Source organism: Bactrocera neohumeralis, chromosome 2 (assembly GCF_024586455.1).
Source record: "Bactrocera neohumeralis isolate Rockhampton chromosome 2, APGP_CSIRO_Bneo_wtdbg2-racon-allhic-juicebox.fasta_v2, whole genome shotgun sequence".
NCBI classification, from domain to species: domain Eukaryota; kingdom Metazoa; phylum Arthropoda; class Insecta; order Diptera; family Tephritidae; genus Bactrocera; species Bactrocera neohumeralis.
In genome coordinates, this window is record NC_065919.1 from 38,524,703 (window position 1) to 38,550,822 (window position 26,120).

The 26,120-nt window shown below is 37.1% G+C and overlaps 6 protein-coding genes across 6 annotated transcripts; 2 read left to right on the top strand and 4 right to left on the bottom strand.

Annotated features, from left to right (window-relative positions):
• The first annotated feature begins 675 nt into the window (after window positions 1–675).
• LOC126756305 (protein claret segregational) lies at window positions 676–4,326 on the top strand. Its single transcript, XM_050469284.1, has 3 exons — window positions 676–991; window positions 1,119–1,870; window positions 1,932–4,326. The coding sequence occupies exons 1-3, from the start codon at window positions 793–795 to the stop codon at window positions 3,132–3,134; spliced, it is 2,154 nt and encodes a 717-aa protein (XP_050325241.1). The 5' UTR covers window positions 676–792; the 3' UTR covers window positions 3,135–4,326.
• Window positions 4,131–5,538, bottom strand: LOC126756410 (3'(2'),5'-bisphosphate nucleotidase 1). Its single transcript, XM_050469472.1, has 3 exons — window positions 5,250–5,538; window positions 4,940–5,198; window positions 4,131–4,881 (listed from the first exon to the last, which is right to left on the bottom strand). Exons 1-3 carry the CDS (start codon window positions 5,364–5,366, stop codon window positions 4,340–4,342), a joined length of 918 nt encoding a protein of 305 aa, XP_050325429.1. The 5' UTR covers window positions 5,367–5,538; the 3' UTR covers window positions 4,131–4,339.
• Window positions 5,539–7,486: 1,948 nt separating this feature from the next.
• LOC126756555 (probable small nuclear ribonucleoprotein Sm D2) lies at window positions 7,487–8,136 on the top strand. Its single transcript, XM_050469714.1, has 2 exons — window positions 7,487–7,635; window positions 7,693–8,136. Coding segments are annotated over exons 1-2 (360 nt in total). The 5' UTR covers window positions 7,487–7,633; the 3' UTR covers window positions 8,051–8,136.
• On the bottom strand, window positions 8,123–9,025 carry LOC126756519 (protein D2-like). Its single transcript, XM_050469634.1, has 2 exons — window positions 8,755–9,025; window positions 8,123–8,690 (listed from the first exon to the last, which is right to left on the bottom strand). The coding sequence occupies exons 1-2, from the start codon at window positions 8,893–8,895 to the stop codon at window positions 8,211–8,213; spliced, it is 621 nt and encodes a 206-aa protein (XP_050325591.1). The 5' UTR covers window positions 8,896–9,025; the 3' UTR covers window positions 8,123–8,210.
• Window positions 9,026–11,842: 2,817 nt separating this feature from the next.
• LOC126756533 (protein D2-like) lies at window positions 11,843–15,498 on the bottom strand. The gene is made up of 3 exons (XM_050469658.1): window positions 12,599–15,498; window positions 12,392–12,496; window positions 11,843–12,339 (listed from the first exon to the last, which is right to left on the bottom strand). Exons 2-3 carry the CDS (start codon window positions 12,488–12,490, stop codon window positions 11,860–11,862), a joined length of 579 nt encoding a protein of 192 aa, XP_050325615.1. The 5' UTR covers window positions 12,491–12,496; window positions 12,599–15,498; the 3' UTR covers window positions 11,843–11,859.
• Window positions 15,499–17,627: 2,129 nt separating this feature from the next.
• Window positions 17,628–18,999, bottom strand: LOC126756526 (protein D3-like). The gene is made up of 2 exons (XM_050469647.1): window positions 18,700–18,999; window positions 17,628–18,636 (listed from the first exon to the last, which is right to left on the bottom strand). The coding sequence occupies exons 1-2, from the start codon at window positions 18,835–18,837 to the stop codon at window positions 18,157–18,159; spliced, it is 618 nt and encodes a 205-aa protein (XP_050325604.1). The 5' UTR covers window positions 18,838–18,999; the 3' UTR covers window positions 17,628–18,156.
• Between the last annotated feature and the right edge of the window lie 7,121 nt (window positions 19,000–26,120).

Here is a 26,120-nt window from a genome sequence, read left to right on the forward strand (position 1 = left end):
GATTAACCGTTCTACTCACTTTATCATTTTCTATGTTTCTCCAGCTGTACGTATAATTCAGCTATTCAGCGCGATTTCAGAATGCTTAAGTGTGCCATAAACAGCGAAATTTACAGGTGTGACAATTAAAGTAATAATAACATATTTCATACATTATATATTAGTGCAATATCAAGCAAATAAGTAGTTAGTGGTGAGCTAGTTAATATAAATGTTATTCACATTCTCTCATTCAATACATAACAACACGAAAAAGAATAATTCGGTGAAGAAGTTAACAATACAAGGAATTCATTCTGAATAAAAAATGTCAGTTTAAAATAAAGTAGTTTCCAAAAAAAAAGTCAACCCCACTTTAAAAAAAAACGTTGCGACCACACTGCCAAGAGCATTGTACATTTTAAAGAAATATACAATGAATTTATGTATATATTTTTCAATTCAAAGCAATACACCACGAAAGTCATGACAAACGATCAAAGATTTTCATTTTTTAAAACTATATCATTAGAAATAGAGGAAATGATTCTAAATTTCGATTTTATTTACCCAATTCGATCTATTGGCAATATTGCCAGCAATAATGTGTTTTAGGTTATTGCTCGTCAAGTTTGCTGTTGACATTTCCGAACTATTCCTGTTTGTTCAAATTGTACTAACTTTTATCAAAGTTTAACGGCGGATTTTCTGCTTTGCTTTTGCTATACAATCAGTAGTTTTTTATTTTATTAGAAGGTTGAAATAAAACTTTGCAAATAATAGGTCTTAACATATTAAGAGGAAGTTTTAAAAATGGAGTCGAAGTTACCAAAGCCTTCGGGAATAAAACGTCCAACAGCGCTTACGAGAAATATTTTACCTATGGACCGAATAAAAACAGCAACGCTTGGTTTGCGTTCAAAATCGGCGAATTTGTCTATATGTGCGTTGGATAATTTTCAGCCTCTTTCTCGCGATCTTACTAATTTACCAAGTGGTTTTCAACGCAGAGGTATTTTAAATTAAAGTCTTTAATACCTAGTGAAAAATTAAAAATGTGTGTGTAGCCATAATGTATAATTTTTTTTTTTTTTATTGTTTTTTCATATCAAAAACTAATACAACATTTTGATTTCTAGAACGTGCAGGATCCCCAGATATAGGCCGCCAGAACGACACAAATAGTAATGGTGTTTCTCGTTCAAAATTACGACGCAGCCGATCTGCTTGTGATATTCGAGATATGCGACCTATGAAGCGTCCTGAATTAACTCTTGCACCAATTCCAGCCAAGACAACGCGCTTTGCTACTGCAGGCGTGACTAATAATTCGGCAGTATCAACACAACCATTTTCTTCAAACAGTACAGTTTCCAAACCACCACGAATAGGACATGTTGCAGTTTCCTCTACTTCAACTGCAAAAAAAGGATACCCTACAAAATCTCAAAATACAGCAAATGTAGGGAACAATGGTCCTGGACGCGTTCCCAGCACAAGTACAAAAATGTCAGCAACAGTAACTAAGAAAGGTATGGGTTCGAGTACATCTACATCTGTTTCAACTACTGGAGCTGGAAAACCTATTAATAAACGCATACCGCCTTACGATTTTAAAGCACGGTACAATGATTTATTAGAAAAATACAAAATACTAAAGGCAAAGTTTGAAGAAAAGTGTGAGCAAATGGGTGCAATGGAAGGTGTGCCTGAACAGCTAGAGGAGTCACAAGATCAGTTATTCAAAACAAAAGAGGAGTTAAAAAATATCTGTACCGAGAGGGATTGTTTAAGCCAACAAATTAAGTCATTAAATTTGAAAATAGATTCCATTTCGGCATTATGCGTGAAGACGAAAGATGAATTGGACTTTATAACAGAGGAACACAATGTGAGTATTGATTATTTGAAATTGTGGATCTTAGTAGTTTATGTATATATTTTTTTTATAGATCTTGAAAGAAGCACACGGGACCCTTACTAATGAAGTACTTGAGCTACGAGAACGATCAATACGCTTAACAGAAGAAAACGTTTTACTACAGGAAGATTTAACTGCTTGTAAGGAACAATTGTTTCGTGCCAATTTAGAACGAAAGGAATTGCATAACACAATTATGGATTTGCGTGGAAATATACGGGTTTTCTGTCGTGTTAGACCACCGTTGGACTTTGAACAAGAAAAATTACTTTGTGGATGGAACTACGTAGATGAGTCCACAGTGGAAATTCAGAACTTTGAGAACAAGAATAAAAGTGGAGCACATACTTTTTCATTCGATCATGTATTTCATCCTAATTCAAAACAGGAGGATATTTTTGAAATGGTATCACCTTTAATACAATCGGCATTAGATGGCTACAATATTTGTATATTTGCCTATGGACAAACAGGTAGTGGGAAAACATATACGATGGATGGTATACCAACCAATGTGGGTGTAATACCGAGGACCGTAGATTTGCTTTTCGACTCTATTAAGAACTACAAACGCCTTGGATGGGAATATGAGATACGCGTTACATTTCTGGAAATCTACAACGAAGTGCTCTATGATCTACTGAGCAATGAACAAAAAGATATGGAAATACGCATGGCTAAACATAATAAGAATGACATATATGTTTCAAACATAACGCAAGAGACGGTTACATCAGCGTCACGCTTGCGGGACCTTATGCATGTGGCTAAAATGAATCGAGCTACGGCTTCAACTGCGGGAAATGAGCGATCATCGAGATCACATGCAGTTACTAAAATTGAACTTATCGGCTTTCACGCTGAGAAAAATGAAACATCTGTCGGTACAATCAATCTCGTTGACCTGGCCGGTTCTGAGTCGCCCAAAACAAGTACACGCATGAACGAAACGAAAAACATTAATCGATCCCTTTCTGAACTTACTAATGTTATCTTAGCATTGTTACAGAAACAAGACCATATACCATATCGTAATTCAAAGCTAACACATTTGTTAATGCCATCATTAGGAGGAAACTCGAAAACATTAATGTTTATAAATGTGGCACCATTTCTAGACTGCTTTGTTGAGTCGGTTAAGTCCTTGCGTTTCGCAGCATCCGTTAATTCATGTAAAATGACGAAAGCAAAACGCAACAGATTTTTAAATACGTCTAGCAATAATTCACTCTAAAATTAGTGCCAATGTTATATTTATTAAGCATTCTTTTATCTTTGTACAAATTTTCGTTGCCTGCTTGTATTTTTTGTGCTTTTCCAGAAATCACTAACTCCTCGTATTAGTTTTGTACTTTGCGTTATTATTTTTTAATAAACACATAGCTCACATAAAATCTAGTGAACTACTTTTTATATGCACATTTTTGCTATTGCTATTTCTTTTTGAGTTTAAAGCAAAATCATGTGACAGTCATCACTAGAGATGGTATGGAACTTTTCTTTAATATGCTGTTTTTAACCTTCAATCGGGCGCGCGTAACCGAAAAGACATTTGGGATGTATATAGATATATTATCATTGTCCTTAAAGTCTATTTTGTCAAAAAAAGTAATTAAAATTATTAAAAATGTAATTGGTAATAATACCGCGCCCGCTTGAAGGTTAATACACCTTGTAATATTTTTTATTCAAATATTTGAATTTTAATTTGATATAAATTAAATGTTTATAAATGCATCCAAACACTATACTGGATTTCTCACAAATGCATGTAAATGAAGTTCTGCAAATCTTCGCAACAAACATAAGGAGTTTTAAAGATAAAATACTCTGAAGTTTGTTGTTTGTTCCGGGTCGAAGTTTGTAAAAGTATTGGATTAAGAGATTGCTGATTGAAAATTCTAATAAGAAAATATCAACAAACAATGACTTGCTGGCCATGTAACCCTTTTCCAATTTTTTCCAGAGAAATAAAGATTAATGCCAATTACTTAAAGCACCGTGTGTTCTCGATTTCACTCGGTTTCAATTACAACTACATAAAAGTTAGGTGTTTTGTTTTTAGATTACGATGGTATCAAGGCATACTTTTAAATAACCGTTCCCACGATAGTCGAGTCAAGTAATGGGGACGATCACGGATTTTATCCGGCAAAGAACTATCAGCTCGGCACCATTCCTCGAAATTACTTCAAAAATGTTTTCATAAATTAAATAAGGAATCGGGAAATTTTAATTTTCTCCTTTATTGTAAGAGATCGTTAATAAAGTGCACTAGTACTACATGCCTAAAAAAGAATTTGTTTGCATATATGTCTCCACTGATTTTTATTGCTATTAATTATTTTATTTTTGGTGAAGCTCAAGAAACTCTCTAAAAACTTGCTATCGATAAGTAATTTTGCTTGTCTAGCAGTTAGCTAACATAAATAAAATGTTTTATGCACGCAAAGTAGCTATAATATCGTTAGGTACCTGGCGAGCGATTTCGGAATGTGATATTTCAGGAATTGTTGCTAAGACACCCATCCGATTTTTATAATCTACATCAGCTGCATATGAGTAGTGAATGCCTGCTAAATCGGTAAGGGTGCCTCCGTATGCTTCTAGTACAGCTTCCGGTGCACAAGTGTCCCACCGCTTGCAACCGGGACTAGCAAAAACATATGCGTGTGCCTTGCCTTCAAGTAATTGTAATACTTTGTATCCAGCACCCCCAACTTTAATTACTTTTGTTGGTGATAGAGCATCTAATGCTTGTTGTACCAAGGGTGTTAAATGAGAACGTGTAGTCGTAATAATCATTTGCTCTTTGGGTGGACTTGTAGGTTCGAATCCTCCTGTGCCTAACCCTTTAAGACCCCATATAGTTCTTCCTATGTCGCCATTAGATTGTTTGTAGTAGGGTTGGTAAATAATACCTCCAACAGCGCGATCTTTAATTGCTATCCCAATTAGTACCGTCACATGCTCTAATAAACCTTAATAAAGATAATAATTGATTTGATAAATTGGCAATTTTATTAAATTATGTTGTACCTTTAGTGTACTCTGATGTGCCGTCTAAAGGATCAACCCATATCACGAATTCTTCCTCCTTAATTTCAAGTAATTCCTCTGGACAACTATGTGTAAGGAATTCCTCGTTTTCTTCAGATACCAACCACTCCGCTTTGACATTTAAATTGGAGTCACCCTCCTCGCCAATGATTGTAATATTAGGAAATTTTCTTGATAGAGACGCAATAATACATTGTTGAGCGGATCGGTCAGCTTCAGTTTGTAAGTCGTCTTTGCCCTAATAAATGAATTGGTCATAGACTTTTATACGTATGTACGTTGCTAATACCTCTTTTTCCACAATACCAAGATTGCCGCGCTGCATTACTTCTCGAATTATTGAGCCTGCACGGGCTGCTGTGTTGATGGACAAAGCCATGATACGCATCACTTTAGGAGTTGTCATTGTATATTATACGATTTTTATTTATTTTTAGAAAAATTTCTACTTTTGCAATGTAGAGTGACTAGGAAACTGTAAGCCTCTACTAATAAAATTATCGTGTTATCGAATGTCATGGTTTGATGTTATACTCGATTCGTTCTTATCACTAACTACTGCATAAGTACTAATTGAGACAGTAAAACCTTATATAATTTTACAATTTGGGATTTCAGGTTTATTACACGACTATTTTCATTTCGGTATTCACGAATTTGATACTTTAACACCAATAAACCAATAAAATCGTTTATAATATTGATCAATAATTGTAATGATTTATCCATTACCGAGAAAATATTTTTTCACAAGCATTTATCGCATCATGAGTAACAGGAGTAGAACTGTAGTTTCATCACTAAAAGCGCCCATACACGAGCACACAAGTGCGTTTGATCGGTATGTGTGCGCTTGCGGTTTATCGTATATGGGCTTGTTCGCGTACCGATCCATGTTCGCGAAAATGTTTGATTTTTTACGATCGGTGCGCGAGCATGTGTATCGTGTATGGCGTTGTCGGCGCACAAAATCTCATTTCTCTCGTGTCGCCGAACAGTGAAGATCGCGGACAATGGCAAGTGTTAAGGGGAGAGCCTGCTTTCGAGGCTTCAAAAAATCGATTTTTTTGAGGATTTTTTTGGGAGAGAAAGAAATAATTGATTCAAGCGAAATTTCTAGGCTTTATAGTTACATACTTGAACATCTTTCACAAATTTTTTGGATACGAAATCTTTGATATTCTGCCTTTGGGAAGCAATTGCCCGACGCATCTCGGCGGGCAGGATGCAGGTCGCATTTTCTATCGGAAACAAAAAATTCAAAGAGATTCAGATTTTTTATTAATTTATCTTCTAGTTAAACTAAGAAAATTCCAAAAAAAAGTGTTAAATTTAAAATTTTATTAAAAATTGAATAAATAGTGGCTTTTGATAAAAAAATGTTAATTTATGCTGTTTAAAAATATGTTAAAACTTGACTTTGCTTAATATTTTTTTTAGTTTAACTAGATGATAATTTTATGCCAATGATAATAAACTTTGCCCTAATTCCATACGACGTTTAATTTATTTTTCTATCCTGCCCGCCAATTAAGAATAATCGTAAAAATGAAAAACCGAGAAATCACACTTCAAAGTTTTCGCTTTTTGCCTAAGCGCTCATACAGTGTAAGAAAAATAAAAGTTGGAATAACTTATTATCGAAATACAAAGAAATATATAAAAGTGGTACATTAGAAATAAATTCGAAGAAATGTTCCGCTTGCCTGTCGCCCATGTTAACTTTATGAAGAACGAACGCAAAATGGATTTGTGTGTCGTGTATGGGCAAACGAATTCATACCGATCGAACGCACTTGTGTGCTCGTGTATGGGCTCTATAAGCATCGTTTTCACAATGTCTGGTTAATATTATTATTTTTTAACCGGTAGCTTAACTGGATGATGGCCTCAGCCGACAGAAATGTTATTATCCATTTTTGGATGTAATATAGGAATGCAAATGTTTATAACAAATAATCCCCGTCTGAACTGTTTATAGATTCTTCAGTTGACAGCTGTTATTTAATGTTCTGGTAAAAAACTAACTAAGGAGCCTTATTTACCATAATTGTACCAGAACTAACTGACAGATGGTTGTTAACCAGATATTGAGAAAACCATTTTTCAACTTGTTGTCGGCAAAGTTCTGTTTACGCGTTTAACCAAACATTGTGAGTACGCCCTAAGATTTGCGCGAGTTATAATAAAAAATTTATATAAGTAAAAGAAATTTCAACAGTTACATTGTGCAGCCAATACTCCCCTGTCGCGTAGTATGTTTTGCGTTCTATTTTTCTTGTTAGAAAAGTAGCTGCACACAATAATTGTGGCAAAAATACAATAAAATACTTATTTTGTTACTATAAAAGCATTTTTCCTTCAATTTTTTACAACTCTTCTTGATAACCGTTCTCTTAATGATCATTTTTTAATAAAATATGAGAAACCTAATGATTTTTCGGTGTACAAATAATTGCGCTGAATTAAAAAAAAAATAATCTTATCTCTTTGGAAACACCCGGTTCTGCAAGAATTTAGTTTTGTTTCGTTTCGTACCTGAAATGTGGTTGGTCAAAAAGACCGCGTCCTGCTTAAGTGAGTGACATTTGCAAACGTTTATTAAAAAGTTTTGTACGGAGATATTCTTTATCTAAATTTTGTAACCAATACGAACAACTTATAATTGAAGCAATGTAAGTTTTAAACAATGATATAATATTTGCGTTAATTAACCTTAAATGGATTTGCAGGGCTCTTGTAAAACCAAAATCTGAACTGACACCTGAGGAACTTGCTCGCCAAGAGGAAGAAGAATTCAACACCGGTCCTCTTTCCGTTCTCACCCAATCGGTGAAAAACAATACACAAGTTCTAATAAACTGCCGAAATAACAAGAAGCTGCTTGGTCGTGTAAAGGCTTTCGACCGCCACTGTAATATGGTTCTCGAAAGTGTTAAGGAAATGTGGACTGAATTGCCTCGTACGGGAAAAGGCAAGAAGAAAGTTAAACCAGTAAATAAAGATCGTTTTATATCGAAAATGTTTTTACGCGGAGATTCAGTGATTTTGGTTTTGAGAAATCCTTTGGCGACAGCAGCAGGGAAATGAGTTATTTTCTACGCTAACTTTAGTATATATAATATATATGTAGGCATTATGGTAATCAAGACAGAATAATAATATTTTTGAAAGCAGCCAAACTAGTCTTATTTTATTAAAAAAAATGATTAACAATTCAATACAAACCAAATCAATATATCAAATTGTGTTAGTTGCCTGAAAGCTGTTTATGAACGAAGGGAACATATTCATCCCATTGTGCTTGATAAAAGTTGCCTGCTATAGGATAATCAAGGTCATACTTTAAAGCAAAGTTAGCTGCACGGAAATTGGGACGTTCTTCTCTGCTGTTATTTCCAACTCTTGCCTCATTGAATTCCAACTTTCCATTCTGTTTGTAGAGCAAGAATACATAACGATGCAGTCCTGAATTTTTTGGAGGTCCTGAGCCGACATAAGCGCTTAGAACTTCACCTTTTGAAATGTCATTGTTTGGGATGTTACCCACTAGCCAGTGTTTGAACTCGCGAAATTTTGGTGCATTGCGACTTGGTGCGTCTGGATCTGTCATTATAAGTGTGTAAAATGAATCTTGATCCGCCTCCCATTCTACCAAAGGTTGGGACTTTACTTGAGTTGGTGTGAATTCTATGCCCGCTTTCAATTCCAAGTCGTTGGCATAAGTCACCTAAATACATATTTGATAATTATAGAAATTCAAAGTTTATTTAATTTAAAGATTTTGACAATACTTTTAAAAACCGGTTTGGTGCACTTGGTACAACATCTGGGACGACTTCAAGTTGCTCGAATATTGTCTTCACGTCATTTGTTTCGTTTGCACTTATATTGGCCGCGATCAACAAAAGCCAAAATACTTTCATAATCTCCATTTAAATGTCCTGCGATGGGTTAACTGTATATATTACAACCGATATATTTCGTATGTGAAATCTAATAGTAATATGCTTTAGGCGATTAAATTAAGTTAACTAACCAACAGAAGCGATTAAAAAAACAATAAACCTACTACAGCTTTTAAGGTAAAGCTGAGAAAGCTTTTACCTGGTATGGGGCATTCCATTATCACGGGCAGGGAAATTGATAATTAACTTTTTATTAATATATTGTTCAAGCTGGGATTCTTGGTAGTGTTTTCCATGCGTGGTTTGTAATAATGGCATATTTATTTTCCAAATGAACATAATAACTACCGACCAGATTTTCTATGAGTTTAATCTGTTTCACTCCAGCCAGATGGGAGATCATCTACATCGACGAAGATAGTGAGACGGAAAACGAGTTTGTTATTAGATTCGCCCCGGACGCAATGTCTTGGGGGCGGCAAAACGATCTCCGCTAGTTTTTAATATTCAGAAAAATACTTCAACAAATAAGATGTCTTGTAAATTTACTATCAATTTCCTCAAAAACCGTATTGTGAGAATTTTGAAACTTCAGAATTTATGTGGCTTCTAGTTCCTAAATTTTATATACATACATATGTACTTAACATCGAAGATATTTTGTAAAAATTCACTTTTGTTGGAACCACCTCATGAAACTTGTAGGTAGGTAGATAAAGGGGGGCGGCAGAACATCCTTGGCCCCGGGCGCCCGAAGCTGTAGCTACGCCACTGGACCCTAGGGAGAGGACTGTTAGATGTGTAAGGTTACAAACAAGGTACAAATTAAACAGTAATGGGAAGAGAACACCACCCTGCGGGACCTCCTGTTTAATTATTTTCAAATAGTAGGTGTTACCTCGAAACGGTACGGTGGAAATTGGTCGATTAGTTCGTTGGATATAGCATTTCATCTAAAGATGGGCGGCGTGGCACCACCCATTGTCTCATTTTGACCCGGCTCCTATGAAGCGTTTCGTACCTTCTCGGTGTAAAGTTTAATGTATCTGACGCATTTATCTAATGAGCTATCACACCTTTAGTAGTTTTCAACATAACCGTTATATGGGAAGGGGGCGGCGTTATAACCCGATTTCATCAATTTTCATACCGTCGGAGGAGTCGCAAATAAGATTTGTGCTGGGTAAATTTGGTTAATTTAGCTTTAAGATTTTTTGAGAGATATACTTAACCAATTTTTCAACTGAAAATGGCCCTTTCTAATGCCATCCCTTGTACCGAATAACAGTTTTGTATCTTATTAGGGAGCTTAGTTATAGCAATGTATAGCTTCTCCATCTCACCTTCTCTGAAGAAAACGTAACAAGTGATTTGTATACTCCCGCAATATTTTGCACAGATTGATATACATACTGTTAGCGTCAAAAATAAGTAAACAGCAGTTTTATCAATATTAAAGTGTTTATAACAACGCAGTCTTTATTGCATCAATAAAAAGTTGTATTACAGAATACAAGGCTTATATTATAAGAGTTTAACTTAGTATAAATAATAAACAAAAACTAAACACAGCTAAAAATAATTCACATAAACTAAAAATTCTCTCATTTTTTCGCGTCAAAAAAAAGTAAACAGAGTTCTGTAAAGTTAAAATCTATGAACTTAAACTAAATCAATATTTATTCTAGTATTTTGTTTACTTTCCTTTGGACTTCTGGACATCACTTATCAAGATGAGTTGAAATCCGGGTGACTGTCAGTACGTCCAAGCGATAACTTGAGTAAAATTCCAGATATCTTGATAAAACTTGATACATATGTTCCTTGGCACCCAAGGGAGCTTGGTATTGCAAACGAAACCCTACAAAGCTCCAAAACTTAATTAAGATACATACAGGGGATTGCAGTAGCATCCAACATCTGTTGGCTAAAACTTTTTTTAAAGTGGGCATGTCCCCGCCCCTAATTGGTTTAATATACATATCTTCCGAGCCACTGAAGTTTAATCAACAAAACTTGCTGTGAGGTAGAATTTTTAGAACTTTTTCTTACGCTGTGAGAATGGGTAAAATCAGATAATAACCACGGCCACTTTCCATATAACGGTTATTTTGAAAACTACTAAAAGTGCGCTAATTCACTAAATAATTGCGCCATAAGCATTAAATTTCAGAACCAATATGATAGGGAAGCGATATAAATCCCTGTTCGGGTGAAAATTGGACAAGGCGTGATATATATTTATATAAAAAATCGAATATACGTATACCTACATATCTATAACTTTTTTAGAACCCAGACGCCAAATATCTGAACGCCAGAGCATTTGGCTGATATTTTACCAAACTTATCAGACAATCTGTGAGTTGTAGTATTGAAATTCGAGGAGCATTAATATTTGTAATGACATACCCTCGTGCCAAGAATTGGTAAAAGACATCCACATATACCTAATATAAATATTTTCGAACCTTCTTTTGGTGATGTCGGTCAATATGTAACAAACCTTAGTGAAATTCAGAAAGCATTTATTTCTAATAGCGGTGTATCTTCTTGTCTCTGATTGTAAATATCGTAATAAATGCAATACTTCCTACTTTTAGTTAAAATATATATTTATATATATTAGAGTGTTTCATATAAAACTTTTTTATTTCTTCATGAAGACACGAAAATATTGTTCTTATGTTGAAAATTCCCTGAAAATTTTAGCCCTTAATATTATCCTCAAGTACTTCCATTATGATTTCTCACGTTTTGCACATATTTTTGGAAAAAATTTTGTGAACAGCTGGTTTTATAGAAAAACTTCCAATGAGAAACTTGTGCGGAATTTGTGTAACTAAATCTTGATCCAATGATTTATAACTTTGTAAAAGTTGTACATATATTCAAACCAACTTTTCCGGGTTTTAAAACCGTATATGTTAGGTTATTTATGCACTTGTAAATTTTTATTGTATTAAAGAGGCATTCAAACTACACTTAAGTTTACTTCTTTCCAGATAATTGCCTATGCACAGTAGGAACATACTCGTCCCACTGCGCCTGAAAGAAATTTCCTGCAATGGGCTCACCCAATTTATATTTCTTCGCAAATTTCGTTGCACTAAAGTTCGGTCTATTTTGACTACTATTTTTTGGTACGCGAGTTTCCAGAAAGCGTATTTCGGCTGGTTGTTTGTATACTAAGAAAACATATCGATGGAGACCAGTCCCCTGTGGTGGGCCAGACCCTACATACGCGGTTAAGACATCACCACTACTAATGTCCGTTCCGTGAATATTGGTAACCAACCAGTGATTAAATTCACGAAATTTCGGATTGCTGCGGCTTGGTGCATCCGGATCTGTCATAATTATCGTATAAAAAGCATCGTTTTCGGCATTCCACTCGATCGAGGGCTGTGTTGCCACCTGTGTTGGTGTTAGCTCCTTTCCATTTTCAGCCAATACATTTTTGTAACTGACCTAAGAAAATTTGTTAGTTATTTGTAAAGTTATATGCAATTGATTTTTCAACCTTTAGATATTGTTTCGGCGCCACTGGTATGACGTCAGGGACAACTTTGTGTTGCTTGAAAACGACGTCCGTACTATCAGATGTTGAAGCTGCAGCCATTGCGTTCTGAAATTTGTTTTAATACAAATATGTCAGGGGCCGGTAGACATATGATTTCGAAGCTATAATATGATCCATAAAATCTTTAGTTACCATAACAAATCTTACATTAGATATAAATCCTTCGACGAGATCAAAACATTATTTATAATTGATAGCTTGATGTGAAAATTTTCGATTTTATTTTTATTTTTCTACATTTCAATGATTGAATCTGATGGCTATGTCTATATATAGGGTGCACCCAAGGCTCATATAATAAAGATTACGTCATTCATCATGTTGGGATGTAGATGAATCAGTTCAGATTGTTATGTTAAAAGAAGATTTTAAGAAAATTTATTTCGTTCATATTTTTCTTGTGTTTTTCATTACTTTTTCAAGCATCATTTTACGGCGTAGTAGCAATCGCTATTGGGTGGACAAAAGTTTAGAGTCAGCCATTCGAGAAGTGGAAGATAGTCTATGGTAACGAACGGCCTCCAAGGTGGAGACTGGCTGTAACGTCCACGAAGACAATTTTAAAGATGCTGCTATGGGTATAGACCCATACTCCATACACATTTTTCCAGTCTATTGTTGGTAGGGCTCGCTTGCAGTTCTCCACCGTCAAGTTCAGGATTTGTCACCGCCAGGTTGCGACAATACCTTCGTCGGAGTGTTGCCCCCGACGTTGTATACTATGGAATGGCGCGGACGAGAAGGCGAATGGAATTGCCATCGATTAAAGCGTCTTCCAGAGAAAACCCGAGCACCCCATCGTCAACTGCGCAGATGGAGAGAAGTGGCGGTTTCTATCACAGCAGAAAGAATAGTAGTATGCAAAAAAATGGATCTGTTCGAGCACAACAATTCTAAGGAAATAATACAATGAATAAAGGTAGCACAACCGACCTTTACCAAGAGGTTTAGGAAGGACCTGACTCAAAGTTACAAGATACTTATTTTCCACAGCCTGATGCGAGATATTTCGAACCTGTCATACTACTCTGTCAAGATGATGGTATTGTGTTCACCCAATAAATGGTTACCAAATCTTTTATGCCTTTTAAATCAGCCGGTCCGGACTATATATTTCCCGCACTTCTGCAGAATGATCTACTGTTTCACTGCGTTGCTTGTTGTTATATATAATGCTTATACCCATTTAGAGTAAGCGCCTAATCTGGGAAAAGAAAACTACCAGACAAAATCGTTTAGATCGATTAGTTTAACATCTTCTTCTTCTTCTTAATTGGCGTAGACACCGCTTACGCGATTATAGCCGAGTTAACAACAGCGCGCCAGTCGTTGCTTCTTTTCGCTACGTGGCGCCAATTGGATATTCAAAGCGAAGCCAGGTCCTTCTCCACTTGGTCCTTCTAACGGAGTGGAGGTCTTCCTCTTCCTCTGCTTCCCCGATGGGTACTGCGTCGAATACTTTCAGAGCTGGAGTGTTTTCGTCCATCCGGACAACATGACCTAGCCAGCGTAGCCGCTGTCTTTTAATTCGCTGAACTATGTCAATGTCGTCGTATATCTCGTATAGCTCATCGTTCCATCGAATGCGATATTCGCCGTGGCCAACGCGCAAAGGACCATAAATCTTTCGCAGAACCTCTCCTCGAAAACTCGTAACGTCGACTCATCGGTTGCTGTCATCGTCCAAGCCTCTGCACCGTATAGCAGGACGGGAATTATGAGCGACATATAGAGTTGGCTTTTGTTCAATTGCCTACTCAGTCCGAAGTAGCACCTGTTGGCAACAGCAATCCTGCGTTGGATTTCCAGGCTGACATTGTTGGTGGTATTAATGCTGGTTCCTAAATAGACGAAATTATCTACAACTTCAAAGTTATGACTGTCAACAGTGACGTGAGAGCCAAGTCGCGAGTGCGACGATTGTTTGTTTGATGACAGGAGATATTTCGTTTTGCCCTCGTTCACTGCCAGACCCATTTTCTGTGCTTCCTTGTCCAGACTGGAGAAAGCAGAACTAACGGCGTGGGTGTTGAGGCCGATGATATCAATATCATCGGCATACGCCAGCAGCTGTACACTTTTATAGAAGATGGTATCTTCTCTATTTAGTTCTGCAGCTCGAACTATTTTCTCTAGAAGCAGGTTGAAGAAGTCGTACGATAGGGAGTCGCCTTGTCTGAAACTTCGTTTGGTATCCAACGGCTCGGAGAGGTCCTTCCCGATTCTGACGGAGCTTTTGGTGTTACTCAACGTCAGTTTACACAGCCGTATTAGTTTTGCGGGGATACCAAATCCAGACATCGCGGCATAAAGGCAGCTCCTTTTCGTGCTGTCGAAAGCAGCTTTGAAATCGACGAAGAGGTGGTATGTGTCAATTCTTCTTTCACGGGTCTTTTCCAAGATTTGGCGCAAGGTGAATATCTGGTCGGTTGTTGATTTGCCAGGTCTAAAGCCACAATGATAAGGTCCAGTCAGTTTGTTGACGGTGGGCTTTAATCTTTCACACAATACGCTCGATAGAACCTTATATGCGATGTTGAGGAGGCTCCTTTTTTATGGATTGAGCAGAGCACACTTAAATTCCAATCGTTGGGCATGCTTTCGTCCGACCATATTTCACAAAGAAGCTGATGCATGCTCCTTATCAGTTCTTAGCCGCCGTGGTTGAATAGCTCGGCCGGCAATCCATCAGCCCCCGCCGCTTTGTTGTTCTTCAGACGGGTAATGGCTATTCGAACTTCTTCACGGTCGGGCAATGGAACGTCTGCTCCATCGTCATCGATTAGGGAATCGGGTTCGCCATCTCCTGGTGTTGTGTTCACTGCCATTCAGCAGGCTGGAGAAGTGTTCCCTCCATAATCTAAGTATGCTCTGGGCATCGGTGACTAGATCACCTTTGGGGGTTCTACAAGAGTATGCTCCGGTTTTGAAACCTTCTGTAAGCCGCCGCATTTGTTCGTAGAATTTTCGAGCATTACCCCTGTCGGCCAGCTTATCAAGCTTTTCGTACTCACGCATTTCGGCTTCTTTCTTTTTCTGTCTGCAAATGCGTCTCGCTTCCCTCTTCAACTCTCTGTATCCATCCTATCCCGTACGTGTTGTGGTCGATCGTAACGTTGCGAGGTAGGCAGTCTGTTTTCTCTCCGTTGCGACACGGCACTCCTCGTCGTACCAGCTGTTCTTTTGCACTTTCCGAAAACCAATGGTTTCGGTTGCAGCTGTACGTAAGGAGTTTGAAATGCCGTCCCACAGTCCCTTATACCGGGTTGTTGGCGAGTGCTCTCAGAGAGCAGGAGTGCAACCCGAGTAGCAAATCGTTCGGCTGTCTGTTGTGATTGCAGCTTCTCGACGTCGAACCTTCCTTGTGTTTGTTGACGTGCGTTTTTTGCTGCACAGAGGCGGGTGCGAATCTTGGCTGCAACAAGATAGTGGTCAGAGTCGATGTTAGGACCTCGGAGCGTACGCACGTCTAGAACACTGGAGACGTGTCTTCCGTCCATCACAATATGATCGATCTGGAGGCTTTTCGATCCGGAGACAGCCAGGTAGCTTGATGTATCTTCTTGTGCTGGAATCTAGTACCACAGATAACCATATTTCGGGCCCGGCAAAGTCGATCAGCCTCAACCCATATGGGGATGTTTCGTCGTGGAGGCTGAATTTACCGACCGTAGGGCCAAATATACCTTTTTTGCCCATCCTGGCGTTAAAGTCGCCAAGCACGATTTTGACATCGTGAGGGGGGCAGCTCTCATAAGCGCGCCCCAAGCGCTCATAGAAGGTATCTGTGGTCACATCGTCACGGGAGTGAATGATAGTACTCGGCGACGGAGTCTCTCTCCCAACACGAATCCAACACCAAACTTGCGCTCCTTTATATGGCCACTGTAGTAAATGTCACAAGGACCTACTCGTCTCTGTCCTTGTCCCGTCGATCGCATTTCTTGGACGGCGGTGATGTCAGCCTTTATTTTCGCGAGGACATCAACCAGCTGGGCAGCGGCACCTTCCCAATTAAGGGTCCGGACATTCCAGGTGCATGCTCTGATATCGTAGTCCTTACTTCGTTTGCCATGGTCGTCATCAAAAGGCGGTCTCTCATCCGAGGCTTGTTGTTCCTTTTCATTGGGGGTGTTTTTTACGTGGCGGGTCCCAAATCACAATATGATCCCCTGTGTCCCAAACCCAGCGCACAACCCTATGTGGGGGATGTTTCGCCTTCTCACTTTAGCTCGCCTTCGAACGGATGTTCTTAGGCTACCCAGAGGATATTTGGTCAAAGACACAACTTCCGGTCTGCGTTCGAGCTGCTTGAGCCATGTGTAAAAGAATCGTTTCTGGCCACTCCCAAGTGAAGTGATCAGAGAACTTTCCTCACTTGCGTGAACTTCTACACATAACTCCATCTTAACAAGTATGGAAAGGATCTGCGGTGATCGTATTATACGACAAATCCCACCCAACCATTTGGGTTTCAGTACGACTTCCCTGTTTTTGGTGAGGTAGTGGGTAGTGAAGAGTAGTGGGCTTCTTTGTAGTAATCCATATTGAGAAACTGAATGACTACAATTTAGTTTTTCAGGACAAAATCGATGGCATAACAGAAGGTGGCAAGTGGGCTTCTGCTCTAAGCAGCAGTATCTGTATTAGACCATTCAGCTCCTTCAAAGGTTGTTTGAATTGATGAACCCTAGATGGACGTCGAGTAGAGGTGGCGATATAGTTGCTTGATAATGTAGCTGAGGACCTTACATTCACGCATCAGCTCTTGGAACACTACCAATACGGGGCATACAACAAAGGTAATTTCGGGTAGTCTTGATGGATCTTCTTCTAAACGAAAAAGAACTTGGTAACATTGTAGAAGTTACTACAGAGCTCCTACTTTTAAGATGCCACCTTCAGAAATTTGGAAAAGTGTGCAATTGAGACGGGACATCTCGGCTCCCAATGCTCCAACTTTGCCTTTTGATCTCCATACAACAATTACGGCACAAAAATTTTGTCTGTCGTTTTTTTCTTTGTGCACAAAGCATTCAGTGAAGGTCGCGAAGTCATCGAAATTTAACGATTTTAACTTTATAAGTGATGAATTGTAGCGTATAATTACACCAAATAAAACTCATCTAGATTTACCTATATACTTTATATAATTCCTTATTGGGTTAAATGCATATTTGCGCTTTTTAAATTGTTTTTATTTTTTCTGGAGATAGTGAATTAAATATAATGTGTGTATACTAAAAATACATGCCGATTTGTCATATATAGGCTTATAAGATCTATTACGTTATGAACCAGTTTCGCAATTAATAGCCGCTTAAATAACTCTTGGGTTTGCTCATTAATAGTCGTCTACTAAGCAGACCGCCGCTGACCTTGTCTATTAAGCCAGCACTTTGTTTCCAACCAGCCAATCCATATTTTCACTTTCATCACTTCTTACTTTCATAAATATTCAAATTATAATTTATGCACTACTTTGGAAACTGTTAATCAATGTGAATATGCAGCTAAATACAAACCTAGCCGCATACGTGCATATTTGTTTATATAAGTGGGCGAGTAGGTGCATAAAATAAGATTTGTATGTTTGTGTGTGAAACTGGCTTAACGGCTCGAACCGATAGAAGAAACAAAAAAAAAACTATTTCTAAACAAGTATTTTCTTTAACCGTTCGACTTGGGCCATTTCAAGTGCAACTTTAAAATCCTAATTGCTTATAGAGTTCCGGTACATAATCATCATATTGAGCTTGGAAGAAGTTTCCAGCAACTGGTGCGCTTAGTCCATATTTCTCAGCGAAATTCTTTGTTGAAAAATTCTCACGACCCTTAGCACTTGTATTCGTGAGATGAGTTTCAGTGAATTCCAGTTTCTTTGGTTGTTTGTAGAGCAAGAATACGTAACGATGCAATCCTGTGTCCTTCGGTGCGCCAGAACCAATATATGCCGACAGTACTTCACCCTTGTCCAAACTATTGCCGGGAATATTGACCACCAACCAATGATGCCATTCGCGCATCTCAGGCTTAGCACGACTAGGTGCATCCGGATCGGTCATAATCAGTGTGTAGAAGGTATCAGTCGATTCAGGATTCCATTCCACTTTCGGTTGGTGCTTTACTTGTGTCGGAGTCAGCTCTACGCCCTTATCGGCCACTACACCGCTGTCGAAGCTCACCTACCAAAAAAAAATTGTCGCATTCAACTCCATCGAATTAATATAGCTTACTAATAGCCTTACTTTTAAAAAGTCTTTTGGTCCTTCCGCGATTACGTCAGGTATTACTTCCAGGTGCTTCATAAATTTTGTTATATCGGAATCCGCAGCGTGTGCCATATAAAACAGACTCACTAACAATAAATGCTTTAAGTTCAACATTTTACCGTTGTTTTGGTGTATTGACGTTATCGTCCGCAACCTTTGAGCTTCTAGTTGTGAATAAGCTGTGAAGATCTCTGATGTTAACTGCTGCTACTGTTGGGTCAAAGCTGCGCTTTATTTAGTTGAGCTTTTGCTCGCTCTCAGCGTTATCTATGAATAAGCAGCTGCTTATATAGGTAATGTCGCTAAACTTATTTGGTTATGCATGCACACATATATAGTATATACATACATATATTGTACGTCTATAATGATAATTAACTTTATTACAACTTTTATCTCGATGACTGTAGGGTACTTTTCTTAAAAGCAGCTTTTAAATTATATGTAATTAACGTAGTATGTGTTTGTGTGACTTTAATAATAATTATATATTGTTGATCTAAACAGCTGTTTGTTGCTTGACTCTTCAAAACTTGCTCAATAAAACAACAATATCGAAACACATCTAACCGCTTCCACATGCAATCTACGTATCTATTTTATTTGGAACTGTGGAAGTATCAACGTGCATTCGTCAAAGCTTCATCAGATTTAAACAAAATTAGGACTACAATATATTTAATATTAACCCTTAAGAAGTAAGAAAGGGCTAAGTTCGGGTGCAACCGAACATTTTATACTCTTGCAACTTGCAGGAATCAACGCCAGGGAAATACCTTAAGATGTAAAACATCAATCAAGGCATATAAAGATTTGTTAGAAAAACGCAAATCATTATACGTAGTACGGTATATGGGAGGTGGTGTAGTGTCGACCCGATTTTATCTATTAACTACTATCATGCCACATATTAAAAAAGTGTTCCATATGTTTCATAAATGTACACATTCAACCACCAATAATATGGAGCAAAGTCAGCCGGGTGTTCGAAAATCCTGGTAATAGTTATAAGGGGACTAGGTTAAGTGTTCGCCCAATTATAATGGGTTGTCAAAAAAGTCTTGCGGTATTTTTATTAATTTTTTATTTTGTTTTATTGAAATTGAAATGAATTTTTGATGACTCATGCCCAGCTCTTGACCGATGCTACGGCTGCTACTATGCCGGTCTCTTTCGACCAATTCAGCGATTTTAACGCAATTTTCGACGACAGGCCTTCCGGAGTGTGGCGCATCTTCGACCACCTCTACACCAGAACGAAAACGTTGAAACTATCGTTGTGCGGTGGAAATGGAAACTGTATCGGGTCCATAAACTGCACAAATTTTATTGGCGGCTTGAGATGCATTTTTGCCTTTATCGTAGTAGTACTGTATGTAAAATATGCCGTATTTTCTCTTTATTTTGCTCCATGTTCGCGACGCTATAACTCACGAACGACTTAAAAGAAACGACAATCAATAAAACACGTGTTAGCGCGTGAAATCAGCTTTTCAAAAAGGTATAGCATGACCCGATGCGACGAACTACACGCTTTCAGCGCCAACTAGCAAAAATACCGCAAGACTTTTTTGACAACCAATATATGTATATTTCAGGCACAAAGGTGCACTGTTATGAGTAAAACATGTCCTGTAATATTCATTGAGATAACTCAAATATTAACCGATATATTCAGCATGAAGTCATCTGGAAGATAAAAATCTTTATGTTAGGTATATGGGGGCTCAGGGAATTATTGTGTACCGATTAAAAACATTTTTAATACACAGAATAACTATTTTCAGGAAAATGTCCATTGTATATCTCACACATTGATCAATATTTTCGGCCAAAAGTCAACTATAGATACTGGGGTCCACATATTTAGGTGCTTGAAGAGCTTCTGTTAGAATTGAATAATTTTTGCTCATAAGATGGCACACACTAAAGGTATTACAGTCCAACCTGGGTAAGTGAGAACTGGATTAGTGAGAAAACTCTATAAGTGAGAGTGAAAGCCAGGACCCGTCATTTTAAGCTCCCAAAACCTCTATTAGCGAGAAACAGAATCCTCTATAAGAGAGAGTCGTTTTTCCCTCATGGACCTCCGTAAGTGAGAATAATACTTATCTATACCTCTATAAGCGACAGTCAAGCTTTATTTATTTATGTATATTATTTAGGAGGAACTATAGTTACAATAAGAATACATACGTACATAAAAGATACCCACATACAGTAACAATTGACAAAACAAACTACAAAATTTAACAACTGCTATTTTATGGCTCATTCTTAACTTTCGTGAAAATTCCTACAATTGTTTTTGTATTGTTTTCTTGTCAATATTGTGCCTATTCTATTGCGCGGAACTAAATAACTTTGTTATTTTATCGCACTCGGGTTAGCGAGAAACCTCTATAAGCGAGAATGAGTTTGAGCTCCCTTGAACTCTCGCTTATCCAGGTTTGACTGTATTCCTAAAAAGCTTTATCCCGTTATGTCAATTGCTTCCTGATTTGTGTACTGGAAAGCGAAAGAATCAAATGGAATTTAAAATTGTGTTATATGGGAAGTAGGTGTGGTTCTGATCTGGTTTCGTTCGTTTTCACACTGTAACATAGGAATATAGAAAGAATTCGACGTACTAAATTTACACGTTATTAAATCCCCCAAGTCCCGAGATATGGGATTTCACCAAAAAGAGGGCGGTGCAGCGCCCATCGTCCATTATCACACCGGCTTCCATAAAGCCTTCTTATACCATTTCATAGGTAAAATTAAATGCCTCTGGCATATTTAGTTATTGACTTATTGTGCTTTAAATAGTTTTGGACAGTACCGTTATATGGGAAGTGAGTGGGGTTATCTTCCGATTTCACCCATTTTCACTCTGTCGGTAGAAGTTTCCACTTTTTCAATATTCTTTTCTTAGTAAGTAATTGCTTAGTAATAGCACTTTATAGGTTTTCGGTTAATGGCGGTATACAAATTTGTTTGCAGCTGCAGTTAGGGTTGCAGAAAGCGATTCGAAATCTCTATTAAATTTCAGCGAAACTAAACAACACTTCCTAATTCTGGTACCAGTCACGATTCAATATTTCACGTGGCGTAGGGTTCAACCTTATATTATTTTTATGGAAAGATTGGTTTTATAATATCATACTTATTATACAAGTATATATCTATATATATAAAAAGTAATGCCACTTTTCGTTGTAATTTTATAACTTAAGAATACTTACATATTCAAACCAAATCTTCCCATTTCAAATGACATTTTTTGGTGCTAGAAAAATGATTATACTCTTGCAACCTGTTGCTGCTACGATCTTAACTGCTAAATCAAAAGGAGAAGGTTTGATACCGCGTATTCCTATGATTCCAATTGATATGCCATTTTTATTCAAACGATTACAATTAAGATATAAAGTACATACATAGCGAGCAAATAATAAAATATTTTTTGTTTGAATAAATGAATTATATGTTAAAATAAATTCTTTTATTATTTCACATTGTACGTAGCGAAGTACGTACTGGACCGCTAGTATATTCATATACATATGTCCTTTTTCGAATTGAATTGATCTTGGAAATACATTGTTTTGGTTTCGTAATCTCAAATTAAAAAGTAATTTTTTTAGAATTTAAAATTTTTCCTGCTTGCAAATTTCGTGTTCTACATTTTGAAATTGAGTTTACACAGAGTCAACATCTTTAATAATCTAGAGCACTGGTCGGCAAACTTACACAATCAAACGATTTATCAATTTTTATTTTTGCAACATGTTGTCACTTAAAATAGGCGAAATCGGATGATAATTAATAACTAGTTTTACGCTCAAGATAGCACAATAAGGCTTTGTTGGTGCCAGTGTCAAATTTGTACGATGAGCGTGGGACCGCTCACATTTAGGGGAAAATCCATATCTCGGGACATACTCGACCGATATCCACCAAATTCTGTAAATAATAAATTTCTAATATTCTTATGTTATATTACAAAAATTATGGAAATCGGCCTACTTCCCATATAAAACAATTTATAATTCCATCTGTTTCTTTCACATTCCGGTATACAAATCAAACACCAATTAATATAATGGGATCAAAATTTCCTTGAATAGCGCCTTTAGAGTGTATCATTCTATGACCAAAAATTTTCCAAATCGAACTGAAAGTGTTCAAGCCCCTAGGTACCGAATATGTGAATCCCAGTGTACTCGATCGTCAGGTGTAAGTAACCGGAATGGACCCGGATTATTATCTGGTCACGGACTGTCACCTCGGTACCATTCTTCGAAATTACTTTAGGAAGCTTTCTGACACCGCAGCAACAATAACTCCCATACCTATAGTTGACTTTGTACGTTTAAATGTGAAAAATTGCTTGAATCGAGTCTATATTTCCCTTAGCCACCATTTATGTAATACATATAAATGGTTTTCGAACTTCCTGGTGACTTTATACTGCGTATATCTTCATATGTATGAGCTATCACACATGTACTTGTATAGCCTCTATAAAACGAATAATAGAATTTTAAATGTAAGTCCAAGATGTTTGGGACTAAAAATTGATCATCTCATTTTTAATCCAAAAATTGTGGAATTAAATAAGTCGTAAAGAGATTAGCGCACTTCAGGTTTATATGGATTTGGTTAATTTCTAACAAAACTAAAGACGCTATAATTCTAAAATTATTTGCAATTTTAACGAATCAATTTCTACTAAATAGAACTATAAATATGGTTTCACTTTCGAAATCAACGAAAAATTCACAATTTAAATTAGGTAGTCAATTTTACACATACTATATTACCTCTTTAATATTTTTATACTCTTGCTACAGAGTATAACACTTTTGTTCAGCTAACGGTTGTCGCCTTGTCTGAAACCTCGTTTGGTATTGAACGGATCGGAGAGGTCCTTCCCGATCCTGTTGGAGCAGCTTTACAATCGACGAAGAGGTGGTGCGTGTCGATTCTCTTTTCACGGGTCTTTTAGAAGATTTGGACCATGGTGAATATCTGATAAATTGTTGATTTTCTAAGTCTAAAGCCACACTGATAAGGTCCAATCAGTTTCTTGACGGTGGGCTTTAATCTTTCACACAATACGCTTGATAGAACCTTATGTGCGATGTTTCCCTTTTTGTGGATTGGGCAGAGCATATTAAAATTACAATCACAAATGAACCGTTCACTCTCCATATAACAGTACTGTTGAAAACTACTAATAACGCAATAAATCGATAATTAAATACGCCCGAGATATTAAATTTTACTTCCGAGATGGTATGATAATTCTTTATAGTCCAGTGTGAAAATTGAACGATGGGCGTTGCACCGCCCAGTTTTTGGTGAAATCCCATACTCGGCACCCGACCAACCGATTTCGACAAAGTTTGGTACATGGCATTCTTCTCTTATTCGTATTCATATGACACAGTATGAAAATGAACGAAATCGAATAAGAACCACGCCTACTTGTCAAATATTACAATTTTAAAATCATCTTGATCCTTTCACTTTCCAGTACACAAATTGAGAAGTAATTAGTATGAAAAGATAAAACTTTGTGCCTATGCCCTTGGTGTGCGCCATCTTATGACCTAAAATTTGTCAAACTCAAAAAAAAACTGTTCCAGCCTCAAGATACTGAATATTTGGACCCCAGGACTTATTAATGACTTTTGATCGAAAATATCGGTCGATTTGTGAGATATATTATTGAAAATCAGAGATAATCCTCCTCTGGCAATGGTATGTCTGTATGTCAAAAATGGGTTGAATCGTAACATTTTTCAATATAGTCTAAGAATGTTGATGACAAAGCATTTTCAATACCTTCCACTAATTCGTATTTATTAAAATATTTTCAGGTAAACTCGAAAATTTTGCGAGCTAACCATCCCCACACCACTCCTCTCTCACTGGAAGTGAGAGAGTATTTATTAAAATATTTTCAGTAAACTCAATTGCGAGCTGCAAAACCATAAAACGTCAAAACACCTAAACTTTGACAGTTGATCGAGTTCAGGAGGTTTTGACGTTTAGCAATTGGAAAACGAGCGATGGCCAGATTGAAATTTTATTAAATAAATATTAAACGGAGGGATTAGTTGCATCGTTCAAGACCACTTATAAAAAGGAAAAAACATTTAAAGATTTTTGAAACGTTTTGTAATTTGAAGCATCATAGTTTTATTTTCAATGGAAAATGATTAAAAACGTTTAATGATTGAGAGCTAACAAGCTTAAATCCAATTATTGGGACAAAAGTCAGTTGCTATAATATTCTTTAAAAAGATTTAAATAGTTTCTCCGTAATTTTTATTCATACAAATGTTGGGTGTTTCATTTTGTTCAATCTGCCATAATGGAAAATGTTATTTCGCTCTCACACTGGAATAAGTTTAACAACCCTTTATTCCTGCCCACACCTTTTACCAGGTATACTGGTATGAAATGAGTGTTTTTTTGTGAAAATGAAATACTCATTTTAAATGGGTAAAAAACCATTGTTTTTGACACTTTTTGATCACCTTTCTGACAATTCGTGTATATTATGTCAATAGAAATGTTCGTCTTTTGAAGCAAACTAGTCAGACATCAAATTTTCGACTTCTGCGTAGGAATCGGGGTGCTGCTCAGCTCATATGTGTCACATCGATGAAAACAAATGGTAGTCGGAAGGGGCAAGTCCGGTGAATACGGCTGGTGGGCAGCCAAGTAATTTGATTGTATTCAGAACCGATTTTGTCTTGTGAGCACGTGCATGTTCGTGTAACAAAATTACTTTGATACGTCTTCTGGCCCATTCTGTATCGATTAGAATTAACAGCTTATTATCGATCGATCTGTTTTTACAGTCGATGTTAATAGTTGCCCTGGGGTAACTCATGCTTTTATCCGTTTAGAATTCTTAAAGTAAATATATTTTTCATCATTTCATCGCCATGTGACAATTCGATGTAAAACTGATTTTCTTTCGTGCCTTTGAAGCAAAATTTCATGTGCTTTTTCGGTTTACCGGTTTCATTCAATTCAAGTGGCACTCATTGTCCACACCTATGGATCATTTCCTTAGCTTTCAAACGGTGTGAAATTTTTTGTTGTACAACATTTAAAATGGCTGCCGTTTGGTTTTGACTCAAAGTAACATCTTCATCCATTATTGCTTGCCGTTCGGCGTCCTCAAACTTTTTTGGTGGTCTTCCACGTTCTTCATTTCTCATATCATGTATGTTGTTTCTTATAGTGCCCATACACGAGCACACAAGTGCGTTCGATCGGTATGAATTCGTTTGCCCATACACGACACACAAATCCATTTTGCGTTCGTTCTACACAGAGTTAACATGTGCGACAGGCAAGCGGAACATTTCTTGGAATTTATTTCTAATGTA

Bases quoted from the DNA above. Each gene is read 5' to 3' on its own strand.
- LOC126756410 (XM_050469472.1), bottom strand. From the start codon at position 5,366: ATGACAACTCCTAAAGTGATGCGTATCATGGCTTTGTCCATCAACACA. The intron at 5,199-5,249 runs GTATTAGCAACG...TTCATTTATTAG, and splicing joins TTGGTATTGTGGAAAAAGAG to GGCAAAGACGACTTACAAAC. The intron at 4,882-4,939 runs GTACAACATAAT...ATCTTTATTAAG, and splicing joins CACATCAGAGTACACTAAAG to GTTTATTAGAGCATGTGACG.
- LOC126756305 (XM_050469284.1), top strand. From the start codon at position 793: ATGGAGTCGAAGTTACCAAAGCCTTCGGGAATAAAACGTCCAACAGCG. The intron at 992-1,118 runs GTATTTTAAATT...TTTGATTTCTAG, and splicing joins AAGTGGTTTTCAACGCAGAG to AACGTGCAGGATCCCCAGAT. The intron at 1,871-1,931 runs GTGAGTATTGAT...TTTTTTTTATAG, and splicing joins TTATAACAGAGGAACACAAT to ATCTTGAAAGAAGCACACGG.
- LOC126756533 (XM_050469658.1), bottom strand. From the start codon at position 12,490: ATGGCTGCAGCTTCAACATCTGATAGTACGGACGTCGTTTTCAAGCAA. The intron at 12,340-12,391 runs GTTGAAAAATCA...AAATTTTCTTAG, and splicing joins CGCCGAAACAATATCTAAAG to GTCAGTTACAAAAATGTATT.
- LOC126756526 (XM_050469647.1), bottom strand. From the start codon at position 18,837: ATGTTGAACTTAAAGCATTTATTGTTAGTGAGTCTGTTTTATATGGCA. The intron at 18,637-18,699 runs GTAAGGCTATTA...TTTTTTTGGTAG, and splicing joins GACCAAAAGACTTTTTAAAA to GTGAGCTTCGACAGCGGTGT.
- LOC126756519 (XM_050469634.1), bottom strand. From the start codon at position 8,895: ATGGAGATTATGAAAGTATTTTGGCTTTTGTTGATCGCGGCCAATATA. The intron at 8,691-8,754 runs GTATTGTCAAAA...ATATGTATTTAG, and splicing joins CACCAAACCGGTTTTTAAAA to GTGACTTATGCCAACGACTT.